Source organism: Oncorhynchus masou, chromosome 27 (genome assembly GCF_036934945.1).
Source record: "Oncorhynchus masou masou isolate Uvic2021 chromosome 27, UVic_Omas_1.1, whole genome shotgun sequence".
NCBI lineage: Eukaryota > Metazoa > Chordata > Actinopteri > Salmoniformes > Salmonidae > Oncorhynchus > Oncorhynchus masou.
The window spans coordinates 32,826,260-32,853,717 of record NC_088238.1 but is presented as its reverse complement, the minus strand read 5'-3'; the positions used below and the strand labels follow the sequence as shown (position 1 = coordinate 32,853,717).

The following is a 27,458-nucleotide window of genomic DNA, read 5'->3' as shown; positions in this document are numbered from 1 at the left end:
TATATCAGGGGTTCTTCAACTTTTTCAGCCTGAGACACAAATGAGAAATTCTATGTTTTCCTGGGACCCAAGCTTAGGAAAATATGCAACTATACGTAAATATCGGAACATTTAATTGCCATTATGGCAAAAAAATACAATATAGACAAAAACAAATAACAATGAAATACCCATAAATATATTTTGTTTATTTTTCTCCATTAAAAACACTCTTACATACCTGTCTAGGTTGGAACTGTTGCTGTTAAAATACAATAAATGATTTCATTCTGAACTGGAATAAACAGATTGATCACATCACACAGATGTATAACAGAACACACACACAGGCTTTTTGATCGTGCAATCCTAAGTAACAGTACATATTTAAAAAAGTATGTCCTGCTGTACATCTTACTGTATAAATTATTGTTGATATAAAGTCTAGGTTGGAACTGTAGCTCTTAAAATACTTTAAAAAAATGTTTTTATTCTGAACGGGAATAAACTGATTTATCACCTAACACAGATTTAGACCAGAAAACACACACAGTGGTAATGAGAGGTGTGTGGCTGGCTGAAGTTTTCAACAAGCATGTCTATTCTGGGCTCAGTTTTTGACAGCGCAACACTGAGGTCATGCTCAGCATTGACACTGTTTCTGTACTTGAGAACCCTGACTTGCATAGGTATGTGGTGCAAAACTGGATCAGAACATCTACTGCTTACTCAGTCAGGCAGGAGACCGCTTCGTGCTGCAGATGAGCAACTCAGATAGTTTGTCTCAAAAAGCATCTTGCCTCAATCAATTTATTTAAGTTCAGAATAAAAATGATTACTTGTAACAGCAACAGTTACAACCTAGACTTGTTTTCAACAATACAGTAGATTGTACAGTAGGCCTGATAATTTTTCATCTTCATCTGTACTGTTTCTTAGGGTTGTACTTTCAGTAGCTAGTTAGTTTGCTTTGGCTAACGTTAGCTATTAGCTGTGTAACGTTACAAGGGACAGGATTTTTTGAAAGAGAAACTCACATCTACTGCTATCTACTGCTACTCCCTTATTTCTGCTTTTCACCACCAGTTATAAAATGACAATGCCTTTCTAGTTGACTTTTCCACTTTCGAAGCACGGTTTCCTGAAACATTCTGCCCTGTTCTGAAATAACTCCTTGGGTTTACTGTCATGGTGTGCCTGGATGTTTGGTCAGGACGTGTCGTTTTAATAATTTGTTCGTTTCGAGAGCCTCATTACTAAGCACTTCCCCACACAAAACACATTGCTCCTCTTTATTTCTCAAAGTTAGTATTATGAGGTTTCTGTGTTTTACACTATAGCCATTACCATATATATGATTGAATATAATCTGCTGTTGGCTTGTGTGGATGTATGTATGTGTTATGCAACATAGCTGACTTGAAACATTGTTAAACGTTTCAAGGCCATGGGCCTTTCTCATGATGGAAAAGTAGCATGAAGACAGGAACTGTTCAATGAGTTGGGAGGGGGGCACATTCAGAGCGGGGTGTTGCGAGAACAAGCGGTCTTTTGTTAGATAACAGGAGCCAGGTGCGAGATAACAGTATGAGCGCATGGATGTTCTTCGCAGCAACAGTTACATCTATCAACAGAAGCGCCAAGAGGCGGGGACCCGCCTGAGCGCCTGCAATAGCCTGAGCAAGTTTAAACCACGCCCAGTCTCTACTGTGATAGACCAATAGACGGGTTGGAACTGTCTATCACATATAAAGAATACTGTTTACATACATCTTGTCAGTTCTCTGTTTTGCTGTGCGAGGTGGGACAGAGAGCCCGTATATACGAAAAATGCTTAGCTAATAAAAAAATACATAGTATACAATCGGTGACTCATTGTCATATTTATCCTGATACCAGATTCAAATTTTCGCAACTCTAACATGGTGACCACCGACGTGATCTGGTAGAAGGACGACGCTGGAAATTGTCCGGCTGATTGGTCAGTACTGTCGTCGGACGGTGTGTCTCACAAATCCTGACCGGTCAACTAAAAAAGGTAAGCAGACACCTGTTGTGAAAAACTAGTTCTGCACATTGGAGTTATCCAAATGTAGTTTTGTGAGACACCTGTTTGATGTAAGTTACCAAATTATGTGAATACTAAAATACATAGTATACAATCGGTGACTCATTGTCATATTTATCCTGATACCAGATTCGAATTGACGCAACTCTAACAGCTTGAAAGAGACAAAAAGTCATCACTGTATTTGCGTTTCATGACAATTGAGCTCAGTTAGAACTGGTGGCTAGTTGGAATCCATTTCATGACAGCGGTGAGTGATGGCGAGTGTCAATAACAAGTCAGTGGTTTGAACTACAGCGCTGCAGGGTGTGGGTCGCGGAGTAATCTTCAAGAAAACTGCTGAAAAAAGATCCGGCAAACCGCGAAGCACATGGGCATCTCCCTCTACAACCTCTCCCCAAACTGAGCAGACTGCTGATAAGAGAGCGCAGTTGCACTTGGCCAAATTATTTCAATTAATGACATAATTATACATTTACGTCGCGACCCACCATTAACAGGTCCGCGACCCATACTTTAAGAAACGCGGATCGATATGGTTTTCATTTAGAATATTAGGGCCAAATGATGTTCAGAATAAGGCTTGTGTGTAAATAATAATGTTAAATATGGGGAGACATGAAAATGAGTCTGAGTATGGTCTTGAGTAACAGAAAATAGACATGTAGAAAAATTATTCCACAAATAAACATGTCAGACCAGTCTATAGTTTTATTATCACATCTTCATCTTTACATAAATATAGAGATGCATGCTAGGAAATAGAGTTATATACTAGACTGCGATGAACTCAAAACGTGATATTCAAAATGTTAAAATATACAGAAACATTTAAATACTTCCTCATTTGTCTACAGTCAGAGAGTTTGTACATAAAATACGAGTTGTATTTAGGTATTGATACTTGATTACAGGAAACGTAAAAACAGACACCATCTGAGAGCACCGGGTTTTCCAATGAGCAAAAAAAAGAAAGTAATTGCTAAGGAAATGCATATTACATCAGTAACATTATTTGAAATTAGCAACACACTGTGATTTCCTGTTGCTGGCTCTTCATGGCTGTACCAGGTAGTCATCCCTGTGGTATTGAGTGACTTACATACCGTGTTGTATTAGGTTGACTGTCAGCCAGTCCAATTTATCCCCACTCACCAGATCCAGAGTAAAGGTACTCCATTCATTCAGAGAGGAACAGATCTGCCCATTTATTCCTCCTCTTTATTTTCTCTCTCCCTTCTCTCTCTCTACGGTCCAGTCTTGTTCTCCACTTCCATGATGGAGATGAAGCGTGGTCGGCGACGCACCCTCCTCTTGGTGTTGTGTTTGGGGTTCCGCTGGTACATGTCTGCAGGAAGGTGTGAAAGTGGAGGACAAGTTGATGAGGAGAGGGGCAGAAGCAATGAGGGTAGGGAAGAGAAAGGAAGGGTAGAAAAAAAGAGGAGGAGTTCAAAGATGAATGACACCTCGTCCTGGTGACTGTATGTTTTGATATAAACATATTGATTGGGTTTATTTCAGCTATTTTAGTGCAGGTGTATGTTGGGGATGTACTAAGGGCTTTACCTTGAAAACTGAGGTAGTAGTTGCGGTGACCTTTCATAATGGTGACCTCAGCAGATCCGTCTGCCAGGTACGCTTCCTCCAGCTCCCGGGACGAGAGGGAGGTCATACGTTGTTTATCGTCCTGACCGCAAGACAACCGCAATACCACCACATACTTAGGCCGAGATTCAATCCAAGGTATTTTATAGAGTAGCACACTGGACAGCCGACAACACAACTTTTAATGGTAATTTCCCGATGTTCGCAGGAGATAGAATTAACGGTAAACGCTGCGCATGTGGGTTCATGCTAAATTAAAACTCAAGAGTAATGCGCTGCTCTATAGAGCGCCTGGCATTGAATCCAAGCTCTTATCAATACCGAATTCTCTTAAACCGTAACTCAACCAGAACAACACCACTACTTAACATCACAGAATCCTCACAACAATATTTCAACAACAAAACAACAACCGCAAAACTCAATGCCTCCCATTTTCCCTCCAGACTCACAGGTCTTCCAAACTCAATCCAGTTCTCATGGTCGCCCTTGTAGTACCACAGCCACTCAGTGGTCAGAATGTAGTGAGCCGGCTTTGTTACCGAGGAAACCGTGGAGAGGCGCCGCACGGGGTCCGACTCCTGTGTCATCGTTAGGAAGTCTACTGGCCGAGATCCTGGACTGAGAGAGAGAGAGAGATGTTCATGGATTATTTTCATTTTACGGTCAGACTTTATGTTATGTTGCCTGTTCAAAAATAATAATCTGCAAATGTTTTTTCGAACCCAATTAAAACAGTCAAATTTTTACCACATTCTTGCTTATCCTGTGCACATGCCGGCAAGTTTAAGAGAGAGTACATGTGGGCGGTCAGTGGCGGTCGATGCCGTTTAAGATGAGGGAGGACGATTTTTTTATTTTATGGACATTAACCAAATATAGCCTACAGAAAATCACACTGATTAAGACAAGTCACAATATTTTGGTCAGGTAGGACAAGATTCAGTGAAAATAAAATCTGACGTTGATTGATTTATCAAGAGTCACCACGCTTGTCTCAAAGCCGCGCAAAACGGTGCTGAAATAGTTGACTACACACGGGTGTCTTGTTTTGCACGCTTTGTACAAAATAATAAAATGCAGTACTACGAGATATTTCTTAACGTAGCTCTTTATTAGCTAGCTACACACTTGCATGTTCACTTATCTCCAACCATGATCAACTGCCATGACCTAACCACCTGGGTGGTCTTAACCAATCATAGCACAGTATGATACGGTTGGTAAAATGCATCCAATTATAATTCAGTATGTTTACACATATGAATATTATAACGGGTAGGCTATGCTTCAAATGTAGTATAACAATTTGATGACTTTTGGAGTTTCAGTAAACAACAATTTAATGTCTTTCAATTCAGTGATATTTATTCCCAAAGAAATGATATATAGATCCATCCAGTCGTGGTTAAGAAAACAGTTAATGTAGTGGGTTATGTGAAGAGATGGGTGAAGTGACATGCCTCGCAAAGTTTAGAACTGCCAGGAGGAAAGTAGAAAGGGCGCTGCCTAGCAACCATCATTGGTCCATTGTTGACATATGCAAAACATTTTGGGACTGTCAGCAATCAAGTTTTCAAGTTACATAACTTTCATAATAGAAAAAAATACAGACAGTATTTTGATTGGGATTTTCCTTTAAGAGCATAGTGCGCGCCAATGCCGCCTCAGCATTACGGCTACATTTCATACTAAGCCATAGGCAGAACTTTACCTCAATCATGACTAGGTCGGTTCGCATAAATAAAAGTTAGCAGGATGATAAAGTTGGCGGGAAAACATATTGGTTTGAAAAGGTGCACAAGATTCCACATTCACTTTAGTGGGCAGTGGTGAACCCTGACCTGTGTGTGTTCCGGGGATCACAGAAGGCTCTCTCGATGTCCTCAGTGTGATGCAGGTGTATCCAGTCGTTCCCATCAAACACCTCCCACTTATAAGGCAGGTTAAAATGCACACGGATACACTGGTCTGGGCACAAAAATGCATTACACAAACAAGCATGCGAGAACCACAACCAAACATACCAAAAGCATAGACATCTACCAACAGCGGAGCATCAAGTCTGAGTCCAAAAGGCTCCTTAACAGCTTCCACACCCAAGCTATAAGACTGCTGAACAATTAATCAAATGGCCACCTGGACTATTTACATTGACCTCCCCCCACCCTTTGTTTTTACACTGCTGCTACTCTGTGTTTATTAGAATAATAGTGAAGACATCAAAACTATGAAATAACACATATGGAATCATGTAAAAACCAAACAAAGTGTTAAACAAATCAAAATATATTTTAGATTCTTCAAAGTTGCCACCCTTTCTCTTGACAGCTTTGCACACTTTGCATTCTCTCAACCAGCTTCACGAGGAATGCTTTTCCAGCAGTTTTGAAATGTCACCAGCAAAGCACCCCCACACCATCACACCTCCTACTCCATGCTTCACGGTGGGAACCACACATGCGGTGATGATCCGTTCACCTACTCTACGTGTCACTAAGACATTGGAACAAAAAATCTCAAATTTGGACTCATCAGACCAAAGGACAGCTTTCCACTGGTCTAATGTCCATTGCTCGTGTTTATTGGCCCAAGCAAGTCTCTTCTTCTCATTTGTGTCCTTTAGTAGTGTTTTTTTGCAGCAATTCAACCATGAAGGACTGATTCACGCAGTCTCCTCTGAACAGTTGATGTTGAGATGTGTCTGTTACTTGAACTCTGTGAAGCATTTATTTGGGCTGCAATGTGAGGTGCAGTTAACTCTAATGAACTTATCCTCTGCAGCAGAAGTAACTCCGGGTGTTCCTTTTTTAATTATCCGTTATTTTACCAGGTAAGTTTACAGCAACGACCTGGGGGATAGTTACAGGGGAGAGGAAGGGGATGAATGAGCCAATTGTAAACTGGGAATTATTAGGTGACCATGATGGTTTGAGGGCCAGATTGGGAATTTAGCCAGGACACCGGGGTTAACACCCCTACTCTTACAATAAGTGCCATGAGATCTTTAAATGACCTATTTAACTGTTTAAGGTTTCTCTTTGATTATTTTAATTTAACTAGGCAAGTCAGTTAAGAACACATTCTTATTTTCAATGATGGCCTAGGAACAGTGGGTTAACTGCCTGTTCAGGGGCAGAACGACAGATTTGTACCTTGTCAGCTCGGGGATTTGAACTTGCAACCTTTCGGTTACTAGTCCTACAATGTAGAAAATAGTTAAAAAGAAAAGAAAAACCCTGGAATGAGCAGGTGTCCAAACTTTTAACTGGTACATGTACAACTTACCTCGACTAACCTGTACCCATGCACATTGACCCGGTACCGGTACCCTCTGTATATAGCCTCCTTATTATTATGTAATTTTGTGTTGCTTTTAATTTCGTTTTTGACTTTAGTTTATTTAGTAAATGTTTTTTTAACTGCATTTCATGAACTGCATTGTTGGTTAACGGCTTGTAAGCATTTCAGGGTAAGGCTGTTGTATTCTGCACGTGACAAATAAAATTTGATTTGAACAGGCAAAAATACATAAAAACAAGTAGAAGAGAGCTCACCCTGGAATCTACAGTTCCTGCGTATGAAATGCAGACATATCTCCTTCCTGTCCTCTTTCTTGATCACAGGCCTGGAGACCAGCTCACCTACATGCTCTGATACACACATATACAGAGGGATTATACACATACTGCAGACCAAGCCAAGAGAACAGCTCAGTTGCATAAATACTGCAGATCAAGCCAAAAGAACACACACACTCCAGGTGAGGGATTCCGTACCTTTAGCATTGTAGGGTGTAGCGGGTGTGTTGAGGCGGTGGAGGTTCTGGTAAACGAAAGGCAGGTCTTTGATGATGTCACCGCTGAGGCCCCTCTCCTGCAGCATGCGAAGGCCATGCTGGTCGATGACGTGCTGCCTCTTGCACTTAGACCCGAACATGCAGTCGTCCTGCACAAAGTGCATGCACATGTGCATCTTGGTGCAGCCATCCCTGAAGGTACATGCACCATGGGGCCCGGAGCCCTTGTTGTAGTGAGAGCACACCTGATGTCAGGAACACACAGCAACAATGTCAGAGACAATCATTGTGGCAATGCAGTCACACATAGCCAACCAGAGAGTGGCCAAGCAGTTGCCTTTAGAATACATGGCCATCGTCAAAATTATCTAACCTCGCACACGAAGAAGATCTACTTTACCTCTTTGGGTAACGAATACTTCCTGGGGACAAACCCACATCAACAGTGTAAGTTTTTATATTTCTTTTTTTTTTTATTCTTAAAAAAAAATATATAAAAATCTTTTTGCTTTTTTTTGTTCTTTTTTTTTTTTGCACACAGGAAGTCCCAGAGATCCAAGGTGTCTTCATCTCAGATCACTCTTCTCCGACATTGGACTTTAAGCTGGACGTGGTGGTATTTGTAGTGTTTTTTGTTTTTAGTTTCGTCTTTTAAACATTTTCATGAATTTACTGTGATATTGTTTAGACTGGATGAGCCAACATTACTCTCGGACAACTGAACACACGGTTTTTCCTTTTTTTGTTGAGAAACTTGTTTGTGGCTCTGAGGCCTCCATATAGTTGTCCAATCAGATTCCAGGTGCATCTGGTTCGGAGAGGTATTGTCCAATCAGTGTGCAGGATTCACTTCTCACTGAACCTGCCTATAAACTAATCCAGAATTCCCTTCCTTGAAATGCCAGGATGTAAGCTACTCCTGTCCTTCCCTCTTTGGGGAGATAGAATGAGTAAGAGATAAAAGAGTGAGAGAAAAAGAGAAAGATTGAGGAGGTCTACGCCTTCTACCCATGAGCTGGTAGACAAAGAGCACCCAGAACACTGCTACACTCCCTGAGGGCAGAAACCTGTAATGCAGAAACGTCCCACATTTTACTTAAGGGAGCAAGACTTCATGGATCAAGAGAGACAAATTCAAATACAAAATGAGCATGAGACTGTATTCATCTAAGGGAGAAAGGGTATATGAAAGTCTACAGGGGCTTAGGGAAAGATGCTAGGGATTTGAGCTGGGCTCATTTCGCAATGGAGACCGCCAGGCCTTGGTAAGGCTCCATCCAGGTGTGTAGTGGGGCTCTAGTCAGTAGTGGAGCGGCCTGTGCTGTATATTCTCTGTGTGTTTATTTCTGTGCGTATGTGTTTTACCTCCGGCAGCAGGGTGGGATCATTCTGCAGCAGTAACAGGAACAAGTCATCCTCGTGCAGCTCATGCAGAGTGCACTCCCTCAGGAGCGTGTAGTTATGCTCTGAACGCACGTCATGTGAGAACTTGCACTGCTTCCTACAGAGAGAACAGCACACACAGACAGACCGGAGTAGAGTATGTAAACAGACAGGAACGTACCATAAAGACATCATGCATCAGTTTGCTTTTGTGTAGGCTACTGAAAACTCATTATCATTATATGCCTTGTTCCAAATCAAGGACTTTAAGGAAACATAGGTCATTCTGATGATAATAATAATAAATGTGCGACCACTACCTTACACACATTAGTGTACTAGACTAGAGGATGCAGGTGTTATTCGTCCAAATTGAGCAATACAGAATAAAAGGGGCGTGATAGCCATCTCATCTATGCTGCTGCTAGCTAGCCACTCCCCTCCTCAACCTTGTAAATATTACACACCACGGTCGAGGTTTCTCTTACCTGCCTTTCCCAAATCTACAGTTTCCATAAACAAAATATTTGCAAAGGTGAAGCTCCTGGCAATCTCTGCAGTCTTGTTTTGTGTAATTTTTGCATAGTCGCAGCGACGTTTTGGCGACAATCACACAGTCAGTTCCCCATTCGTCCGTTCTCTCTCGGTTCCGCACCACAACAAACCGAGAACACTTCTTTACAATGTACCAAAGGTCGTCCTCAGTTATTTCAACACGCTGGAATACTTTCCTGTGCAATTGCTGGAAGGCCAGGGAACCTTTGTTGCTGCATAATATACTGGTGGCATGATTAATTACTCTGGAGTAACTGGACATTTTTGGTGCCTCTCACTTGCGGATGAGAAGGCGGAAGTAGAAAACCAGTAACAGATTGGCAGTGCTAGTAGTTCTACTTTCTCAACGCAGGGGCAATCGCGTTCAATTCAGAGCATCACAGAAATAAAAGTGGAAAATAAGCCACACATTAATTAGATTTGCCCCCAATATTATACTGTTGATAACAATTATTGGTAGTAGTGGTATAATTTCCCCCTCTCTCTTTGGGTCTGTGGTCACGGATTATTTCATCCATCTGTGATGATTAACAGTGTGAGATGAAAAGTGTTTAGTGCTATCCAGTACCCTTGTTAACCTTAACAATAACCCTTACCTAACCTTCTTCTTCTTGCTGTGTGGCAAAAATGTACGGTGTCAGGTTTTAGCAGAGTATTGGAAACAGTCGTTTATGTTTGACGTCAAATGCTGCTAACACTCACCCCAGAAAATCTGAAGAGTGTTCAAGGATTCTTTAACAGACAAATTAAATCACATTGAGTGTTTGTTTGCAGGTCTTGTAAGGTAAATCAAGATGGTTTTTCGTTCCCATGGCATAGGGGTGGCATGACTCTCCCTACAACTAGGTAAGTACTTAAATATTAACACATTTACATTTACATTTAAGTCATTTAGCAGACGAAAATTATGGAATTAAACAAAAAAAATTCACATTTCCATTCAAGTGTATTTCTGTAACTGTTTTTTTTTTAACCCCTCCAAGTCAGAAGAAGGCGCTAGACGTTCAGATTGCAACGATTCCGCCAGACACTTCTGCTTTGCCGTAGTGTTGTGAATTGAAACAAAGATGGCGGCGACGGAATTGCAAGTTAAATTGGTATACAATATTTTATTTACCGCATAATGTTTTATGCATTTCGTTTGTTCTATGCCAGTGCTAGATTAACAATACATTCTGACAAATTCAGTTTGAGCCGAGAGAGGTGTTGCTAAATTGTTTTACCTAGATCTTTAGCTAGCATGATAGCAGTAGTATCGAGCAAGTATGCGACCAGTTTAGTACGGCAATACATGTTCTATTCACAAGTTATCTTGCTGTATTAACGTTAGCTATCCTAAAGCATGATGGAGGGTCCGCGTGAGGAGGAACTGCGGCCGGTGCCTCGTGAGCGGGCGATTCTGGAGAGTTTCTTCACGCAGCTCGGAATGTTCTCGTTCGACCGGGCGAAGGATTATGTGGAGAAAGAGAAGGACAGCAGCAAGAGCGCAGGGGCCATCTGGGCCGCTCTCCTCGCCGCCTTCGCACACCTTGCCGCAGCGGAGAAGGCCTATCACAACATGACGTTCCTGGGACAAAAACTGGGTAAGAAGCACCGACAGAAAATGCATTTGTTGTTGCACTACAAAACTCATTGGTGTGGCAAAATGACACCCCTCAGTGCAATTAATGTGACCTATCACAAGTGGGACTAGTATCACCATGATGTTATTATCCAGACGAGAAAGTCACGTTCCATAATAAAAAGTTGAAGTGTAGGTTTCTAACAGCAGGTGGCGATACAAGCCCAGATTTTTACGATTTATGTATTCAGCAGCACATAACGTTGATATTATGGGGTTAGGAGGAAGAATGTACAACTGGATAAAGGATTTCCTATTTGGAAGGTCTATCCGGGTAAGGAAGTCTCAGGCAGCTAAATGGTGGATAACGGTACACCACAGGGGAGCGTGATTCGACCTCTGTTGTTCTCAATCATAATCAATGATGTTTACTTGCAGTTATGGATGGATATGGGGAGGTCATTATTTGCAGATTATGGGGCCTTATGGAAGAGGGGAAGAAATGTGACATACATAGTCAGGAAGGTACAGGAAGCAATTGATGAGGTAGGGCGGTGGGCATTAATGTGGGGATTCAGGTTCTCTGTAGAGAACTCTGTGTTCTTTACCAGGTGGGAGATGATATATGCTTGAGGTTATATGGAAGAAACCTGGAGAGGGTGGGGTCCTTCCAGTTCCTTGTGGTGTACTTTGACACTAGCCTGACCTGGGCAGAAGCCATTGATTGAGTGATGGGAGGGTGTAAGATGTAAGAAGGTGCTAAATGTGATGCGCTATCTGATGGGGAAGGAGTGGGGGACTGGGCATTCCTCATTGAGGACCATGTACAGTACCAGACAAACTCATTCAATGTTTTTTCTTTATTTGTACTATTTTCTACGTTGTAGAAAAATAGTGAAGACATCACAACTATTAAATAACACATGGAATCATGTAGTAACAAAGTTAAACAAATCAAAATATGTTTTAGTCTTCAAAGAACCTTTCCTTTGCCATAATGACAGCTTTGCACACTCTTGGCATTCTCTCAACTAGCTTCACCTGAAATTATTTTCCAACAGTCTTGAAGGAGTTCCCACATATGCTGAGCACTGCGGTCCAACTTATCCCAAACCTTCTTAATTGGGTTTCGGTCGGGTGATTGTAGAGGCCATGGCATCTGATGCAGCACTCCATCACTCTCCTTCTTGGTCAAATAGCCCTTACACAGACTGGAGGTGTGTTGGGTCATTGTCCTGTTGAAAAACAAATGAAGGTCCCACTAAGCCCAGACCAGATGGGATGGAAGATCGCTAAATAAATCACTGACAGTGTCACCAGCAAAGTACCATCACACCTCCTCCATGCTTCACGGTGGGAACCACACATGGGGAGATCATCCGTTGAACTAGTCTACATCTAACAAAGACATGGCGAGTGGAACCATAAATCTTGAATTTGGACTAATCAGACCAAAGGACAGATTTCCACCAGTCTAATGTCCATTGTTCGTGTTTCTTGGCCCAAGCAAGTCTCTCCTCATTGGTGTCCTTTAGTATTGGTTTCTTTGCAACAATTTGACCATGATGGCCTAATACACATAGTCTCCTCTGAATAGTTGATGTTGAGATGTGTTATTTGAATTTTGTGAGGCATTTATTTGGGCTGCACTTTGAGGCTGGAAACTCTGAGCTTATCCTCTGCAGCAGAGGTAACTCTGGGTCTTCCTTTCCTGTGGCGGTCCTCATGAGAGCTAGTTTCATTATAGTGCTTGAAGGTTTTTGTAACTGCACATGAATAAACTTTAAAAGTTCTTGAAATTTTCGGAATTGACTGACCTTTGTTTTAAAGGAATGATGGACTGTCATTTCTCTTTGCTTATTTGAGCTGTTCTTGCCATTATATGGACTTGATCTTTTACCAAATAGGGCTATCTTCTGTCTACCGCCCATATCTTGTCACACAGCACAACTGATTGGCTCAAATGCATTAAGGAAAGAAATTCCACAAATTAACAAGGTACACCTGTTAATTGAAATGCATTGGAGTTTAGTCGAATGGTAGCTTCCGGTAACTCCACCATGGCTGCCTAGTTGATTGAGAAGTGTTGGAGAGACAACAGAAAGATAGGGTGTTGATCCATCGGATTTGTTTAATAGACATCTGGATACTGTGTATTATGATTTTGTGGCCATTTACACAGATGGTTCAAAACTGATTCAAGGACAGGATGCACTGGGTCAGCATTTGTGGTGCAGGAATGTGGGGTGGCAGCCAGGAAACGTATTACAGATCATCTGGCTGTATATACGGCAGAGCTGATGGGCATACTGTTGGTCTGGATGTGGGTAGAAGAAGTCAAGCCAGCCAGAATAGTTATTTGCTTCGATTCATTCAGTGTTGATGAGTTTTCGGTCCTTTAGCTTACGTAGCACGCAATACCTGCTTTGAGGTACTACAAACCCATGGCAGGATACGATTTACTTGGGTCCCAGCCCATGTGTGGATGGAGGGGAACGAGGCAGTTGATGTACTGGCTAAACAAACACTTAGTAGTGGGGATGTTGTAGTTTCAATGAGCAAGGCAGAGGAAAAAAGCCTGATATGGACAGTGATGGTGCAGAGATGGCAGGAACAGTGGAATAGAGATACTGAGGGCAGGTGTTTATTTGAAGTACAAATGAAAGTCTGGGAGTGGAGGATGGCAGGAAGGAACAGAAGAGAGGATGCTATTTTTTTTTACAAGATTAAGGATGGGACACCTCCGGTTGAATAAGACTTTAAATGTGATAGGAAAGTGTGATTATTGCCAGGAAACAGTTGAGCATGTATTGCCACTGTGGGCAGAATCAGAGGGAAAGAGGGAGAATGAGATCTAGTACGAGGGTGGAAGTAATGCACCATAATGTTAGATGCCAACCGCCGATAAAACCCACAGAAGACAGCACATCACTTCTACCCCACACTGACGGGGTCGGCTGGAAGTGGATGTTTACCGTATTTAACCCAGTTTCCATTTCCCCTGAAAATTTGGTTGTAGGGACTTTAAAACATCAGCTACGTTAGGTTATAGCTCCCCAAACAACAATTTCCAACATGGACTGTTTTCTCTAAGTTGCTCCAATATGTTAATCAGGATCATATCCCACTCTTGCAGGCGGCCAGTCGTTCTTCAGCCGCAAGGACTCCATCCGCACCATCTACACCTCCCTGTTCAACGCGCTGAGGAAGGTGGTGACCATGGGGCGCCACGCCCAGCCAGGCTCCGTACCCTACCTGGAGGACCTGCTGTCTCACCTGTCGGAGCAGCTGTGCCACTTCACCCAGGCCCGCATGGAGATGGCTGACCTGTACGAGAAGATGCACGCACTGGGCAGCCAGAAGAACATCAACTCAGAGGAGCTGGTCACCACCCTCGAGGCAGTGCTGCAGAAGTACAGCTCCAGGTGGGTGGGACGTGCCATGTGTGTAAGCTCTGCTGTGTGTGCAGGCTGTGATAGTGTGTGAGTGGCTGAGAAATTGCGAGAGTATGGGGAGGGAGGGACGGGTGGTGGGCGAGCACGACAGGGGAGGGAGGGGTGGGGAGATTTCTGCTGAAATCAGCAGATGTAAAATTGAGCTCAGCTGGAACCAAAGCAAGCCCAACACAGAATTGCCCACTGTGCGGTGGAGTCACAATCTGGCACACATGGGTGGTTGTGCAGTCAGGGTTGAAGGTGACTTTCTCGCACAGCAGTCGACACTGCCAGGAAACGTAATCAGCACTGAGAATACACAGGATATTAACTGCTAATTAGGGCCAGATCCTCCACACCCAGTCGCACACACAAATGTGCATAGTGCACACACCCTTAGCAGCACAGAACACCAGAGACATCCAATTCTGTTCTACGGCCACAGTCCATCTCTTACAGTATATTAATTAGCATTAGTGCTAATGAGGCTATTTATCATTAGGATAATTGGTCTTACAGAATAGTTAACACGATTGATTCGTAGTGGAGTGTGATCAGTTAAGGCTACCATCTTGCCACCAGCAGCATTTCTCCCTTAAATTAGATATAGCTTTCTCTCCAATGACCCCTCCATCTCCTCCCTCATCCCAGGTTCCACCACCCCATCCTGGGCCGCTTGGAGGGGGGCTTCCAGACAGAAGTGGATGTGGTGACACAGCTCCTGCGCTGCCAGGCCCAGGTGTCAGAGTGGCACTTCCTGCCCGCCCTGCTCAGCCTGCACGGGGCTAGCTCTAAGCTCACTGCCTGGGGACAGCTCTTCCAGCGCCAGAGGGAAACACGAAAGCACCTGTTCGGAGGCCAGTCCCAGAAGGCCGTGCAGCCACCCCACCTGTACGTGTGGCTGCAGCGCCTCCAGGGGGCGCTCCTGGCTAAATTCAGCTTCTACTTCCATGAGGCGCTGAGCAGGCAGACGGTGTCCGCAGACATGAAGGCCCTGACAGCACGCACGGCGCCCGACTACCACGGCAAGATCTGTTCGTTTATCCGCAAACACGATGCCAACAACGTGTCGCTGGTGTTCGACAACCGCGGCTTGGACAGCTTCCAGGGCCACGGCTACCACCACCCGCACTCGTACCGCGAGGCGCCCAAGGGTGTGGAGCAGTTCCCCGCCGTGGTGTCCCTTCCCGGGGGCGAGCGGCCACTCACGCACTGGCCCAACGTCATCATGATGATGGGCGACCGCGAGGCGGAGCTCAACACGCTGGACAAGGTGGTACACTTCTACGATGACAAAGTCCAGAGCACTTACTACTTGACCCGACCAGAATCACACTTCACCCTGGTGGTCATCTTCGATGGCAGGAAGTCCGAGAAGGACTCGCACATCGCCGCCTTCCTGCAGGAGATCTCTGGCTCGCTGAGGAACTCCAAACCATTCAGCACCCTCAAACCTGGCTCCAAAGGCTGAGAGAGAGATGCCCTACTTCATATACATCGTAAACTGACTGTCCCCATAAAGGGGCAGAGTGTGTGTGTGTATCGTTATAAGAGAGAAGAGGCATTGTTCCAGTTCCGTAGACAGACAGGATGGACAAAGTTGTCTAATCATTAGGAAAGCTTATTGAGTAACATTGTTGCAATATTCTGATTTGGTTTTAGCTTCTTAAAAATGGGTGGCCAGGACCTTTTGCTCTATGACTTGATATTTAAAATATAATTAGAACCTCAGCATTAGCTTGTTTTGTTTTAAATCAGAGAATGGCTTGAACCCGTGGTCCAACTGTTGGTTCTGTTGAGCATCGTGCTTTGAATCCTTTAGTTTGTTTTGCCAAATCAGTTCCAGACCAAAGATGTGCGTCACTGACTCTTAGACGCAGTGTGGCCTTCTCACAGTGAACGTTTGCGCTGTTTCTATTCCAACACAGGATAGCCAACTTCCTATCCCTCTCAGGGATATAATGATGCTATGTACTGAAGTCTTTTGCTTAATTTATGTATACTTTTAACATTTGTTTGTTTACCGTTTTAACAAAAGTGCTTAATTTGGTTTCACTGTATGTAGTTGTACTTATTTTGCCGTTTAATTCCCGAATAAAGTTGAGACTATAGAAAAAAAGCAGCATGACGTGTGTGTCAAATCAAATGTTATTTGTCACATACACATGGTTAGCAGATGTTAATGCGAGTGTAGCGAAATGCTTGTGCTTCTAGTTCCGACAATGCAGTAATAACCAACAAGTAATCTAGCTAACAATTCCAAAACTACTACCTTATAGACACAAGTGTAAGGGGATAAAGAATATGTACATAAAGATATGAATGAGTGATGGTACAGAGCGGCATAGGCAAGATACAGTAGATGGTATTGAGTAAAGTATATACATATGAGATGAGTATGTAAACAAAGTGGCATAGTTAAAGTGGCTAGAGATACATGTATTACAAAGATGCAGTAGATGATATAGAGAACAGTATATACGTATACATATGAGATGAATCATGTAGGGTATGTAAACATTATATTAGGTAGCATTGTTTAAAGTGGCTAGTGATATTTTACATTTCCCATCATTTCCCATCAATAAAGTGGTTGGAGTTGAGTCAGTGTGTTGGCAGCAGCCACTCAATGTTAGTGGTGGCTGTTTAACAGTCTGATGGCCTTAAGATAGAAGCTGTTTTTCAGTCTCTCGGTCCCAGCTTTGATGCACCTGTACTGACCTCGCCTTCTGGATGATAGCGGGGTGAACAGGCAGTGGCTCGGGTGGTTGTTGTCCTTGATGATCTTTATGGCCTTCCTGTGACATCGGGTGGTGTAGGTGTCCTGGAGGGCAGGTAGTTTGCCCCCGGTGATGCGTTGTGCAGACCTCACTACCCTCTGGAGAGCCTTACGGTTGTGGGCGGAGCAGTTGCCGTACCAGGCGGTGATACAGCCCGACAGGATGCTCTCGATTGTGCATCTGTAGAAGTTTGAGTGCTTTTGGTGACAAGCCGAATTTCCTCAGCCTCCTAAGGTTGAAGATGTGCTGCTGCGCCTTCTTCACGATGCTGTGTGGGTGGACCAATTCAGTTTGTCTGTGATGTGTACGCCGAGGAACTTAACTTACTACCCTCTCCACTACTGTTCCATCGATGTGGATAGGGGGGTGTTCCCTCTGCTGTTTCCTGAAGTCCACAATCATCTCCTTCGTTTTGTTGACGTTGAGTGTGAGGTTATTTTCCTGACACCACACTCCGAGGGCCCTCACCTCCTCCCTGTAGGCCGTCTCGTCGTTGTTGGTAATCAAGCCTACCACTGTTGTGTCATCTGCAAACTTGATGATTGAGTTGGAGGCGTGCATGGCCACGCTGTTGTGGGTGAACAGGGAGTACAGGAGAGGGCTCAGAACGCACCCTTGTGGGGCCCCAGTGTTGAGGATCAGCGGGATGGAGATGTTGTTGCCTACCCTCACCACCTGGGGGCGGCCCGTCAGGAAGTCCAGTACCCAGTTGCACAGGGCAGGGTCAAGACCCAGGGTCTCGAGCTTGATGACGAGCTTGGAGGGCACTATGGTGTTAAATGCCGAGCTGTAGTCGATGAACAGCATTCTCACATAGGTATTCCTCTTGTCCAGATGGGTTAGGGTAGTGTGCAGTGTGGTTGAGATTGCATCGTCTGTGGACCTATTTGGGCGGTAAGCAAATTGGAGTGGGTCTAGGGTGTCAGGTAGGGTGGAGGTGATATGGTCCTTGACTAGTCTCTCAAAGCACTTCATGACGAAAGTGAGTGCTATGGGGTGGTAGTCGTTTAGCTCAGTTACCTTAGCTTTCTTGGGAACAGGAACAATGGTGGCCCTCTTGAAGCATGTGGGAACAACAGACTGGGATAGGGATTGATTGAATATGTCCGTAAACACACCAGCCAGCTGGTCTGCGCATGCTCTGAGGGCACGGCTGGGGATTCCGTCTGGGCCTGCAGCCTTGCGAGGGTTGACACGTTTAAATGTTTTCCTCACGTCGGCTGCAGTGAAGGAGAGTCCACATGTTTTGGTTGCGGGCCGTGTCAGTGGCACTGTATTGTCCTCAAAGCGGGCAAAAAAGTTATTTAGTCTGCCTGGGAGCAAGACATCCTGGTCCGTGACAGGGCTGGTTTTCTTTTTGTAATCCGTGATTGACTGTAGACCCTGCCACATACCTCGTGTCTGAGCCGTTGAATTGAGATTCTACTTTGTCTCTATACTGACGCTTAGCTTGTTTGATTGCCTTGCGGAGGGAATAGCTACACTGTTTGTATTCGGTCATGTTTCCGGTCATCTTGCCCTGATTAAAAGCAGTGGTTCACGCTTTCAGTTTCATGCGAATGCTGCCATCAATCCACGGTTTCTGGTTTGGGAATGTTTTAATCATTGCTATGGGAACGACCTCTTCAACGCACGTTCTAATGAACTCGCTCACCGAATCAGCGTATTCGTCAATGTTGTTTGATGCAATACGAAACATATCCCAGTCCACGTGATGGAAGCAGTCTTGGAGTGTGGAATCAGATAGGTCGGACCAGCGTTGAACAGACCTCAGCGCGGGAACGTCTTGTTTTAGTTTCTGTCTGTAGGCAGGGATCAACAAAATGTAGTCGTGGTCAGCTTTTCCGAAAGGAGAGCGGGGCAGGGCCTTATATGCGTCGCGGAAGTTAGAATAGCAATGATCCAAGGTTTTTCCAGCCCTGGTTGCGCAATCGATATGCTGATACAATTTAGGGAGTCTTGTTTTCATATTAGCCTTGTTAAAATCCCCAGCTGCAATGAATGCAGCCTCAGGATATATGGATTCCAGTTTGCAAAGAGTCAAATAAAGTTCGTTCAGAGCCATCGATGTGTCTGCTTGGGGGGGAATATATACGGCTGTGATTGTAATCGAAGAGAATTCCCTTGGTGGATAATACGGTCGACATTTGATTGTGAGGAATTCTAAATCAGGTGAACAGAAGGACTTGAGTTCCCTGTATGTTGTTGTGGCCACACCACGTCTCGTTAACCATGAAGCATACGCCCCCGCCTCTCTTCTTACCAGAAAGATGTTTGTTTCTGTCGGCGCGATGCGTGGAGAAACCAGCTGGCTGCACCGACTCCGATAGCGTCTCTCCAGTGAGCCATGTTTCCGTGAAGCATAGAACGTTACAGTCTCTGATGTCCCTCTGGAATGCTACCCTTGCTCGGATTTCATCAACCTTGTTGTCAAGAGACTGGACATTGGCGAGAAGAATGCTCTTGAGTGGTGCACGATGTGCCCGTCTCCGGGGTCTGACCAGAAGACCGCTTCGTTTCCCCCTTTTACGAAGTCGTTTTTTTGGGTCGCCGGCTGGGATCCATTCAGTTGTCCTGGGTGAAAGGCAGAACACAGGATCCGCTTCGCGAAAGTCATATTCTTGGTTGTACTGATGGTGAGTTGACGCTGCTCTTATATTCAGTAGTTCTTCTCGACTGTATGTAATGAATCCTAAGATGACCTGGGGTACCAAAGTAAGAAATAACACGTAAAAAAAAAAACTGCATAGTTTCCTAGGAACGCGAAGCGAGGCGGCCATCTCTGTCGGCGCCGGAAGTGTGTGTGTGTGTAAGAGGTGCTTTCACATGTTTCGGAAGCTACTTAAGACTGCAGGGTAGCCTAGTGGTTAGTGTTGGACTAGTAACCGGAAGGTTGCAAGTTCAAACCCCCGAGCTGACAAGGTACCAATCTGTCGTTCTGCCCCTGAACAGGCAGTTAACCCACTGTTCCTAGGCCGTCATTGAAAATTAAAATTTGTTCTTAACTGACTTGCCTAGTTAAATAAAGGTAAAAAATAAAAAAATATGGATATTAGTGAGTGTTCAGACAGCCAACTGTAGCACGTCCCATCCCCTTTTCCGACCCCACTCACACGCCGCAGGTGATAAGGCAATAATGAAGGCTCGACGAACCAAAACGCACTTGTTAATTTCTTCCCTTTTATTTATAATATAAATACAACATCAATACTATCCACTTGGGTATAAGAGCTTGTCTTTAGGAAGCTCAGGAGTTTCAGATACAGCAACAGACTAAACCATTTCCTTTAATTATCAGACACATTCAGAGAGAAACCAACGTCCCTTAAAATGCACCTGTTCACATGTTATAATGCTACATGCCAAGTACACCATTTTTTCCAATACATCAAAGTGCAATGTCACAATAGATTAACTCTTGGATTCATAATTCAGTCTTCTACTAAACACCTAGATTATTTCATTCTAAGTGCTGCTGCTCTCTGTTCGGGACATGCGCGAGTGGATTAAACTCCCCACAAAGACGAGGGTAAAAAAAAAAGGCACTTTCACATTGACACACACAAACCGATGCACGCCCATATCCCATTCTTAAAGACACACATCCCCAGTACTGCTCAAACGCACACGCAACAGTTCACAACCCAGTAAAGAGGACACATTCAGTGTGCTGCTGTTCCAAGTGTATTTTGGGCATTTACACTCAAAAGCCCCACAGCCTGTTTGCTTACTGTGAACTTACGGTTATTTAGTGACTTCAGTCTAACACAACCAGATACACCATATTCCCACACACACCAACTGCCAGCACACACACCCCTGTCCTGCACATGTTCTGTTACTAAAGGCAGACATGAATAATCCATTTTATCCACCATCGCACTTACAAAGGAACAGAACGAGGGCAGGCAGAGGAAACACACACAGACAAACAGGGTAATGGGAAAGAAGTCACACACACACACAGGCCGAGGGAAACGTACTCTACAAACTCCTAACCCCTCCACCACTGTACCTCCAAACTATTTCCCCTGGCCTGTGTGTGTGTACCAGGCCTGTGTGTGTATCGGTTGAACACGAGAAGGCGGTTTTCTAGTAGTGAGGGATAACGCCGTTGCCGGCCCCTGTGACATTATTGCCCACTGAACATTCAATAGAGAGCTGAACAGTCGTTAAATACTGGAACATTCATTAAATAGCTGAACATTGGTTAAATAGAATGTGAGTTTTGTCACCAATGCCTCGAGAGGCTTCGGTTGAGGCATTAGTGAGCTTAGCAGCGGAACCAAGTGAAATAGAAAATCATTTAAAAAAGATCACACAGACATCCGCCCTTATGTTTCCACTCTGTGTGAGCCTCCCTTTACCCATCAGGCACATCTTCACTCCACATTGTCCTTTTCTTTCGCGTCGCCAATGAAAATCGCTCGTAGATGCAGCAGCCAATCGAAATACACTAAGAACACAGCAGCCTTTTAGTGATAGACCTTCATTAGCTGAGGAGCCTTTTGTCATTACATAGTCAACGTTCACATCACTGAAACTACATTTCACTGGAGGAGAACTACACTTCCCACACATCTGTGACTACATCTCTTTTACAGGATAGGGTTTCTGCTTTCTTTAGCTTATACTTATACTTCTCCCATTCAGCAGTCCCATTTTACACAGCTACCCTTTGATAAATGCTTTGATACATGGAGAACGTTAACTCCTACACACCAAGAAGAGAGTACACACCAACCTGACGACACACATAAATATCATGGCATATCATAGATCATATATTATTTTGTATTACTACATAAAAAACGTTTTAGTTTCAGATCTGTCCTACCACTTTCTACCCTTCTTCAGGTTTCTAAACAGTAAGCAGGTACCCTGTTCTCCCACTCTTTATTTTGACCCGGTTTGGCTCATCACATGGTGCAGGACTTGTCCAGCAGCGGGGGCAGAGGGGGTGTTGCTCTTGGGCGGCACCAGGGGTTTCGGCCTCAAGGCTGGGGGGCGAAGCGGAGCTCCCATACGGAGAGGAGTCCCCACTACGGGCTTGAAGGAGCCCAGGGTGTCGGGGGAGGGGTTGGTGGATCGGATGGGTACGGGAGGGGGGCCAGGGAGGGGAATGAGGGGGCTCAGAGGGCTGAGGGGACTAGGGGTACCAGGAGTCCCTGGGGTGGAGGGGGTGCTGTGGGGGCTGGGCGACTCGGAGGAGCAGGCAGTGATTGGGCTGTTCTTAACCTGCTCCAGAGTGTCCAGGACCACGTCAGGAGCCGGTCTGCAGCCCCCACGCTCCAACTGCCTCAGCTGCCCCAGAGCCACACTCACACTCTCCTCTATGTCCTACAGAGAAAAGGGAACGAGGAAAGAGAAAATATAAGATGAAGTATGTTTGTTTTTTGTATAATTACTGTATGTACTTGTGTATGTGTGTGAAAGTATGTGCGTGTGAGAGAGTGTACCTGTGCCAGTGTGTCTGGGTCCAGGGTTCTGGAGCTGAAGCCGTGCTGCCCGCTGCTGGAGCGCCGGATGGGCGTGTCTTCAGGCCGACGCAGTGAATCGTGGCGGCTCACTGTAACCGTTACCGCGGCAGTGGAACGGCGACGACGCTCAGGGCTGTCGAGAGGCGGGGTTAATCCAGTGCCCCGCCCCAGAAGGAGCTCCCGCGGGCTGAAGTGACCAGTGACGGGTGGCGAGTTCCTATCCAACACACTCCCGTTACCATGGTCTTTAGAGCGACCGAGGGGGCGCCGGAAAATGTCAGTCCGCTTCCTGCGGTGGCTGCTGTTGAGAGACGTACAATATGGAACGTTAGCTAAGATTAAATCAATACACTCCACAAACCGCTAGCTTAGTTTGTTAGCTTTGTGCATTTTATAGGTGTGTGGTGGTCTGTGGTGTATTAACTACTGACCTGTTGTAGGTCTCTGGCGATCTAACTACTAAACTGTTGTAGGTCTCTGGCGATCTAACTACTAAACTGTTGTAGGTCTCTGGCGATCTAACTACTGACCTGTTGTAGGTCTCTGGCGATCAAACTACTGACCTGTTGTAGGTCTCTGGCGATCTGACTACTGACCTGTTGTAGGTCTCTGGCGATCGAACTACTGACCTGTTGTAGGTCTCTGGCGATCTAACTACTGACCTGTTGTAGGTCTCTGGCGATCTGACTACTGACCTGTTGTAGGTCTCTGGCGATCGAACTACTGACCTGTTGTAGGTCTCTGGCGATCGAACTACTGACCTGTTGTTGGTCTCTGGCGATCTAACTACTGACCTGTTGTAGGTCTCTGGCGATCTGACTACTGACCTGTTGTAGGTCTCTGGCGATCGAACTACTGACCTGTTGTAGGTCTCTGGCGATCTAACTACTGACCTGTTGTAGGTCTCTGGCGATCTGACTACTGACCTGTTGTAGGTCTCTGGCGATCGAACTACTGACCTGTTGTAGGTCTCTGGCGATCTAACTACTGACCTGTTGTAGGTCTCTGGCGATCTAACTACTGACCTGTTGTAGGTCTCTGGCGATCGAACTACTGACCTGTTGTTGGTCTCTGGCGATCTGACTACTGACCTGTTGTTGGTCTCTGGCGATCTGACTACTGACCTGTTGTAGGTCTCAGGCTGTCTGTCAGTAGGAGAGCTCAGCTCACTTCTGGCTCTCTTGTCATCATTGCTAGTGCTCCCACTGTCGCTGTCAACTGTTGATGCAGAGTCAGGCCTGAAACACCACACAGCACCTCTTACCAACTAATCAGTGTTAAACAGAACCTGTTACCCAACCAATCAGGGCACTTAACAAATCAGACAAATGATAAGTTAGTCAATCAATACTAGTGGCCAGTAATTGTTCACTCCAATCAATTTAATTAATAACAGGTCATCAGTCAATCAATCCATCAATCCCCCAAAACATGTTTAAAGAATCAAAAAGGGGCAGTTTGATACAGTAAAAAGGAGTTGAGCACGTACATTTTCATTCAACAATCCACAATGGGATGCTGCTGTAGGCATATTTTACAGATGTTCTCTTAGCGTGTATGCTATGTGCTAGCTATGCTGTAGCCGTGTACTTGCCTGTCCTTCAGTGTTATGTACTGGTGAGGCACCAGGCCATGGGTGCCGTTGAGTCGCCCCTCCCACCAGTCATGTGATGCACGCTGGAACAGCTGCATGGTCACTCCCTTCTTAAAGGAGAGCTCCCGCCCCGACCGGCCCGTATAATCAAACCTGGCCACTGCCTCTACTGCTTCCCCCTCTGAGAGACAGAGAGAGGAAGAGAGAAAGAGAGAAATGGAGAGAGAGGGGGCGGGAAGCGGGAGGCAGAAGGACAGAGAGATAAAAGCCAAATTGTATGATCGAGGGGGACCTGTCAATCACTAATGTCCCCGGCTTGACCTTCCGAGCTCAGCCAATGAGGAACGAGGGGGACGCGAAAGAGAAATCAGAGCATAAGAGTCTTAGCTAGCCATCACCCCACCGCCTCCCCCTTACAATGGGAATCACACACTGCACACAGAGAAAGACGACAGAGGGAGAGAGGGGAGTCTCTATGCTAGCTGTTGCCATGGAGACAGCTCTCTATCCATTGGTGGATAAGAGAGAGAAGCCCACTGGGTGATTGTGCAGAGGTCAGAGGTCAGAGCGTACCCTCCTCACTGGTCTGAGTCTCTGTGCCGCCATCAGGCTCCGCCTCCCCACCCGGCTCGCTGAACGGACTCTCGCTGGAGAGGATAAAGGGAGAGAAAGGATGAAAAAGGGAGTGTAAGCACCATAACTGCAGCAGTCAGCAATATTAGACAGACTTGCTAGAACCGGGCCCCCTTGGTACCTCACAAAATGGATGAACAGAAGGATAAAAGCACAGATGGTTGGTTGCAAGGCTGGAGTATACAGTATAGTCCATCTGTCTCACCAGTACTGTTCTCCGGTCATGCACTTCTCATAGATGGGCCCAGGCAGCTCCGGGGGGTCGGGGAAGATGTTGTCGTGGTGCAGGATGACAGTCTTGATGACCTCATTAACATGCGCCTGGCAGGCCACCTGGTCCAGGGCGTCGGGCGTGGGCAGCAGGGTGGGGCCGAAGACGATGGCCAGATTCCCAGCATCCATCATGTTCTCATCGCTGTACTGGGATAAGCTGGGCAGGGGGCACAGGGCAAAATGTTACTACTTAAACACCACATCACATGACTAGGTAGTAAGTAAAACACTAACTCCAGGATACAAACAGAAGTATACGGAATGTTCATCATACTCATACCGAATACTGCAATCTAACACTCTGCAATCTAACATTCAGACTCTGCTGTGGTAGATCACACCTGCACCTCACACTTCTCCCTCTCTCCTCCCGTTCACACTTCCTCCTCCATCTCTATTTGGAGCTGCAGAGATGAGACATCGTGTTCAGCCAAATAGACAGACCGTGTTGTATGTGGTTCTGTGTGATCTAGACTACCGCAGACCTGTGTGTTCTCGACTAACCCAGTACTGGTTCTGTGTGGTTCTCTGGGTTCTATACTAGTCCAGACCTGGTTCTGTGTGCTCTCGACTAACCCAGTACTGGTTCTGTGTGGTTCAGTGTGCTCTAGACTAACCCAGTACGGGTTCCGTGTGGTTCTCTGGGTTCTATACTAGCCCAGACCTGGTTCTGTGTGCTCTCGACTAACCCAGTACTGGTTCTGTGTGGTTCCCTGGGTTCTATACTAGCCCAGACCTGGTTCTGTGTGCTCTTAACGAGCCCAGATCTAGTTCAGCTTGGTTCTATATGTTCTAGACTAACCCAGACCTGGTTCTGTGTGGTCATATGTGTTCTAGTCGAACCCAGTACTGCTTCTGTGGGTTCTAGACTAGCCCAGACGTGGTTCTGTGTTAGCATACAGACACTCACTGGTTGAGGAAGGCAAACAGGTATCTATTCACGACCAGAGTCGCCCGTGGAACACCCAGTAGAATCTTACGAATACACTGAGCTCTGTCATACAGGCTCTCTATACCTGTGGGAACACACACACACACACACACACACACACACACACACACACACACACACACACACACACACACACACACACACACACACACACACACACACACACACTGTCAGTAATATTCCCAGGAACTCATGAGGTGTAATCCTGAAACATCCTGAAATATAAGCAGCCCAGAGAGAGAGGCAGCTAGTTCTCTGTGTGTTTCAGAAAGACAGAAAGAGACATGGCATTGGAGACGTGTGTGGGAGGAAGAGAGAGATAGAGAGTGATTGAGAGATAGAGAGAGATACAAAGAGAGAGAGAGAGATAGAGGGACCCATTTTGACAGTGCCAAAATGGAATGTATTACTCATAAGACTTTTTATTACTGCATTTCAAAACGGCTCTTTTTGTCAATGAACAGGCGCTGATCATTTATGGAGACCTAAAACAAACAGTTCATTTATGTGAAGCATTTTAAATACGTTTTGAATTAAGGGCCGCATCGACTGGTGAAAAGGTCATTTTTACAACACATTGCGTGTTAGAGCTGTCCAAATGTCAGCTGCATTCATGGTAAATCACAAAACCTTCACAGCTGATGCTTTTTACAAACACACACTAATTGCATACACACAAAAAAAACACCACTCCCACCGTTAAAACAGTGACCCCTGTCCTCCTGTCCAGCCACCTCCCACACCCTAGAGGAAGGAATTGCTACTCACGGACACAGGAAATGAGGTCGTTGAACCTTTCCTTTGGAAAGAGGGGGTTCTCCAGCCCCCGGAAGTAGAGCTTCAGCACACCGGCCACCGAGTTGATGTCATGGTTATTCTCCTCGTCAATCAGGGGGTCGTTACCTTGGCAACAGAGAGACGGACATGGTTAGTTTCCTTTCCCCTGACCTGGAAGCACAAGTATGATGACCTCAGAGTGATCGCTCACCTCTCTCAAATGAGTTCTTGATGTCGTTGACCTCCACCTGCGACCCCGACACACGGAATAGGCCCTGGTGCTGAAGACCTGAAGGAGATGGGAGGCGGTTATGAGAGTCTAATCATGTGTCAGTACACATCGGAGGAACTTGAAAAGGACTTGGCTCCTAACCCCTAGCCTCCAAATTGGCTAAGGGGAGGATCCACCATGTTGTTTTCAACAGAAGGACTCACCATGGAGGTTGATGTAACGGATGCAGCTCTCCACCAGCAGAGGAATGGCTTTAGTCGAGTCCTAAAAAACACATCCAGGCAATTAAGCAGCCACCAGAGGCCAAGCACACACAGACACACACAAGCAGCGGGAGGAACAGTGGAAACATT

The 27,458-nt window shown here is 45.3% G+C and overlaps 3 protein-coding genes across 5 annotated transcripts in view; 1 reads left to right on the top strand and 2 right to left on the bottom strand.

The window, feature by feature from the left end:
• Window positions 1-2,743: 2,743 nt before the first annotated feature.
• LOC135516026 (protein mono-ADP-ribosyltransferase PARP12-like) lies at window positions 2,744-9,707 on the bottom strand. The gene is made up of 8 exons (XM_064939991.1): window positions 9,323-9,707; window positions 8,817-8,952; window positions 7,432-7,696; window positions 7,210-7,305; window positions 5,497-5,623; window positions 4,105-4,273; window positions 3,614-3,734; window positions 2,744-3,395 (listed from the first exon to the last, which is right to left on the bottom strand). Exons 1-8 carry the CDS (start codon window positions 9,649-9,651, stop codon window positions 3,295-3,297), a joined length of 1,344 nt encoding a protein of 447 aa, XP_064796063.1. The 5' UTR covers window positions 9,652-9,707; the 3' UTR covers window positions 2,744-3,294.
• Window positions 9,708-10,421: 714 nt separating this feature from the next.
• LOC135516025 (KICSTOR subunit 2-like) lies at window positions 10,422-16,500 on the top strand. Of its 3 annotated transcripts, none has more exons than XM_064939988.1 (4): window positions 10,434-10,486; window positions 10,720-10,972; window positions 14,087-14,375; window positions 15,036-16,500. In XM_064939988.1, the coding sequence occupies exons 2-4, from the start codon at window positions 10,732-10,734 to the stop codon at window positions 15,853-15,855; spliced, it is 1,350 nt and encodes a 449-aa protein (XP_064796060.1). In that variant the 5' UTR covers window positions 10,434-10,486; window positions 10,720-10,731; the 3' UTR covers window positions 15,856-16,500. The 3 variants fall into 3 exon arrangements, with proteins under 3 accessions (XP_064796059.1, XP_064796060.1, XP_064796062.1); XM_064939990.1 differs by having other exon boundaries at window positions 10,443-10,486; window positions 10,731-10,972; XM_064939987.1 differs by having other exon boundaries at window positions 10,422-10,972.
• A 3,843-nt stretch (window positions 16,501-20,343) lies between these two features.
• The window catches only part of LOC135516024 (SLIT-ROBO Rho GTPase-activating protein 1-like), a 30,734-nt gene continuing 23,619 nt past the window's right edge, over window positions 20,344-27,458 (bottom strand). Inside the window, 11 exon segments of the mRNA XM_064939986.1 lie at window positions 20,344-22,129; window positions 22,131-22,504; window positions 22,624-22,945; window positions 23,769-23,882; window positions 24,239-24,419; window positions 24,812-24,885; window positions 25,077-25,301; window positions 26,055-26,160; window positions 26,865-26,999; window positions 27,085-27,162; window positions 27,309-27,369. Of these exon segments, the coding sequence (XP_064796058.1) occupies window positions 22,084-22,129; window positions 22,131-22,504; window positions 22,624-22,945; window positions 23,769-23,882; window positions 24,239-24,419; window positions 24,812-24,885; window positions 25,077-25,301; window positions 26,055-26,160; window positions 26,865-26,999; window positions 27,085-27,162; window positions 27,309-27,369 (1,716 nt within the window). The 3' untranslated portion in view covers window positions 20,344-22,083.

What these genes read in the sequence shown, in the direction of transcription:
- LOC135516026 (XM_064939991.1), bottom strand. Translation starts at nt 9,651, where the DNA reads ATGTCCAGTTACTCCAGAGTAATTAATCATGCCACCAGTATATTATGC. An exon ending in TGTAGATTTGGGAAAGGCAG is followed by an intron (nt 8,953 to 9,322) that starts GTAAGAGAAACC and finishes TTCTCTCTGTAG; the next exon opens with GAAGCAGTGCAAGTTCTCAC. An exon ending in TACACCCTACAATGCTAAAG is followed by an intron (nt 7,306 to 7,431) that starts GTACGGAATCCC and finishes TGTGTGTATCAG; the next exon opens with AGCATGTAGGTGAGCTGGTC.
- LOC135516025 (XM_064939987.1), top strand. Translation starts at nt 10,732, where the DNA reads ATGATGGAGGGTCCGCGTGAGGAGGAACTGCGGCCGGTGCCTCGTGAG. An exon ending in GTTCCTGGGACAAAAACTGG is followed by an intron (nt 10,973 to 14,086) that starts GTAAGAAGCACC and finishes CCACTCTTGCAG; the next exon opens with GCGGCCAGTCGTTCTTCAGC. An exon ending in CTGCAGAAGTACAGCTCCAG is followed by an intron (nt 14,376 to 15,035) that starts GTGGGTGGGACG and finishes CCCTCATCCCAG; the next exon opens with GTTCCACCACCCCATCCTGG.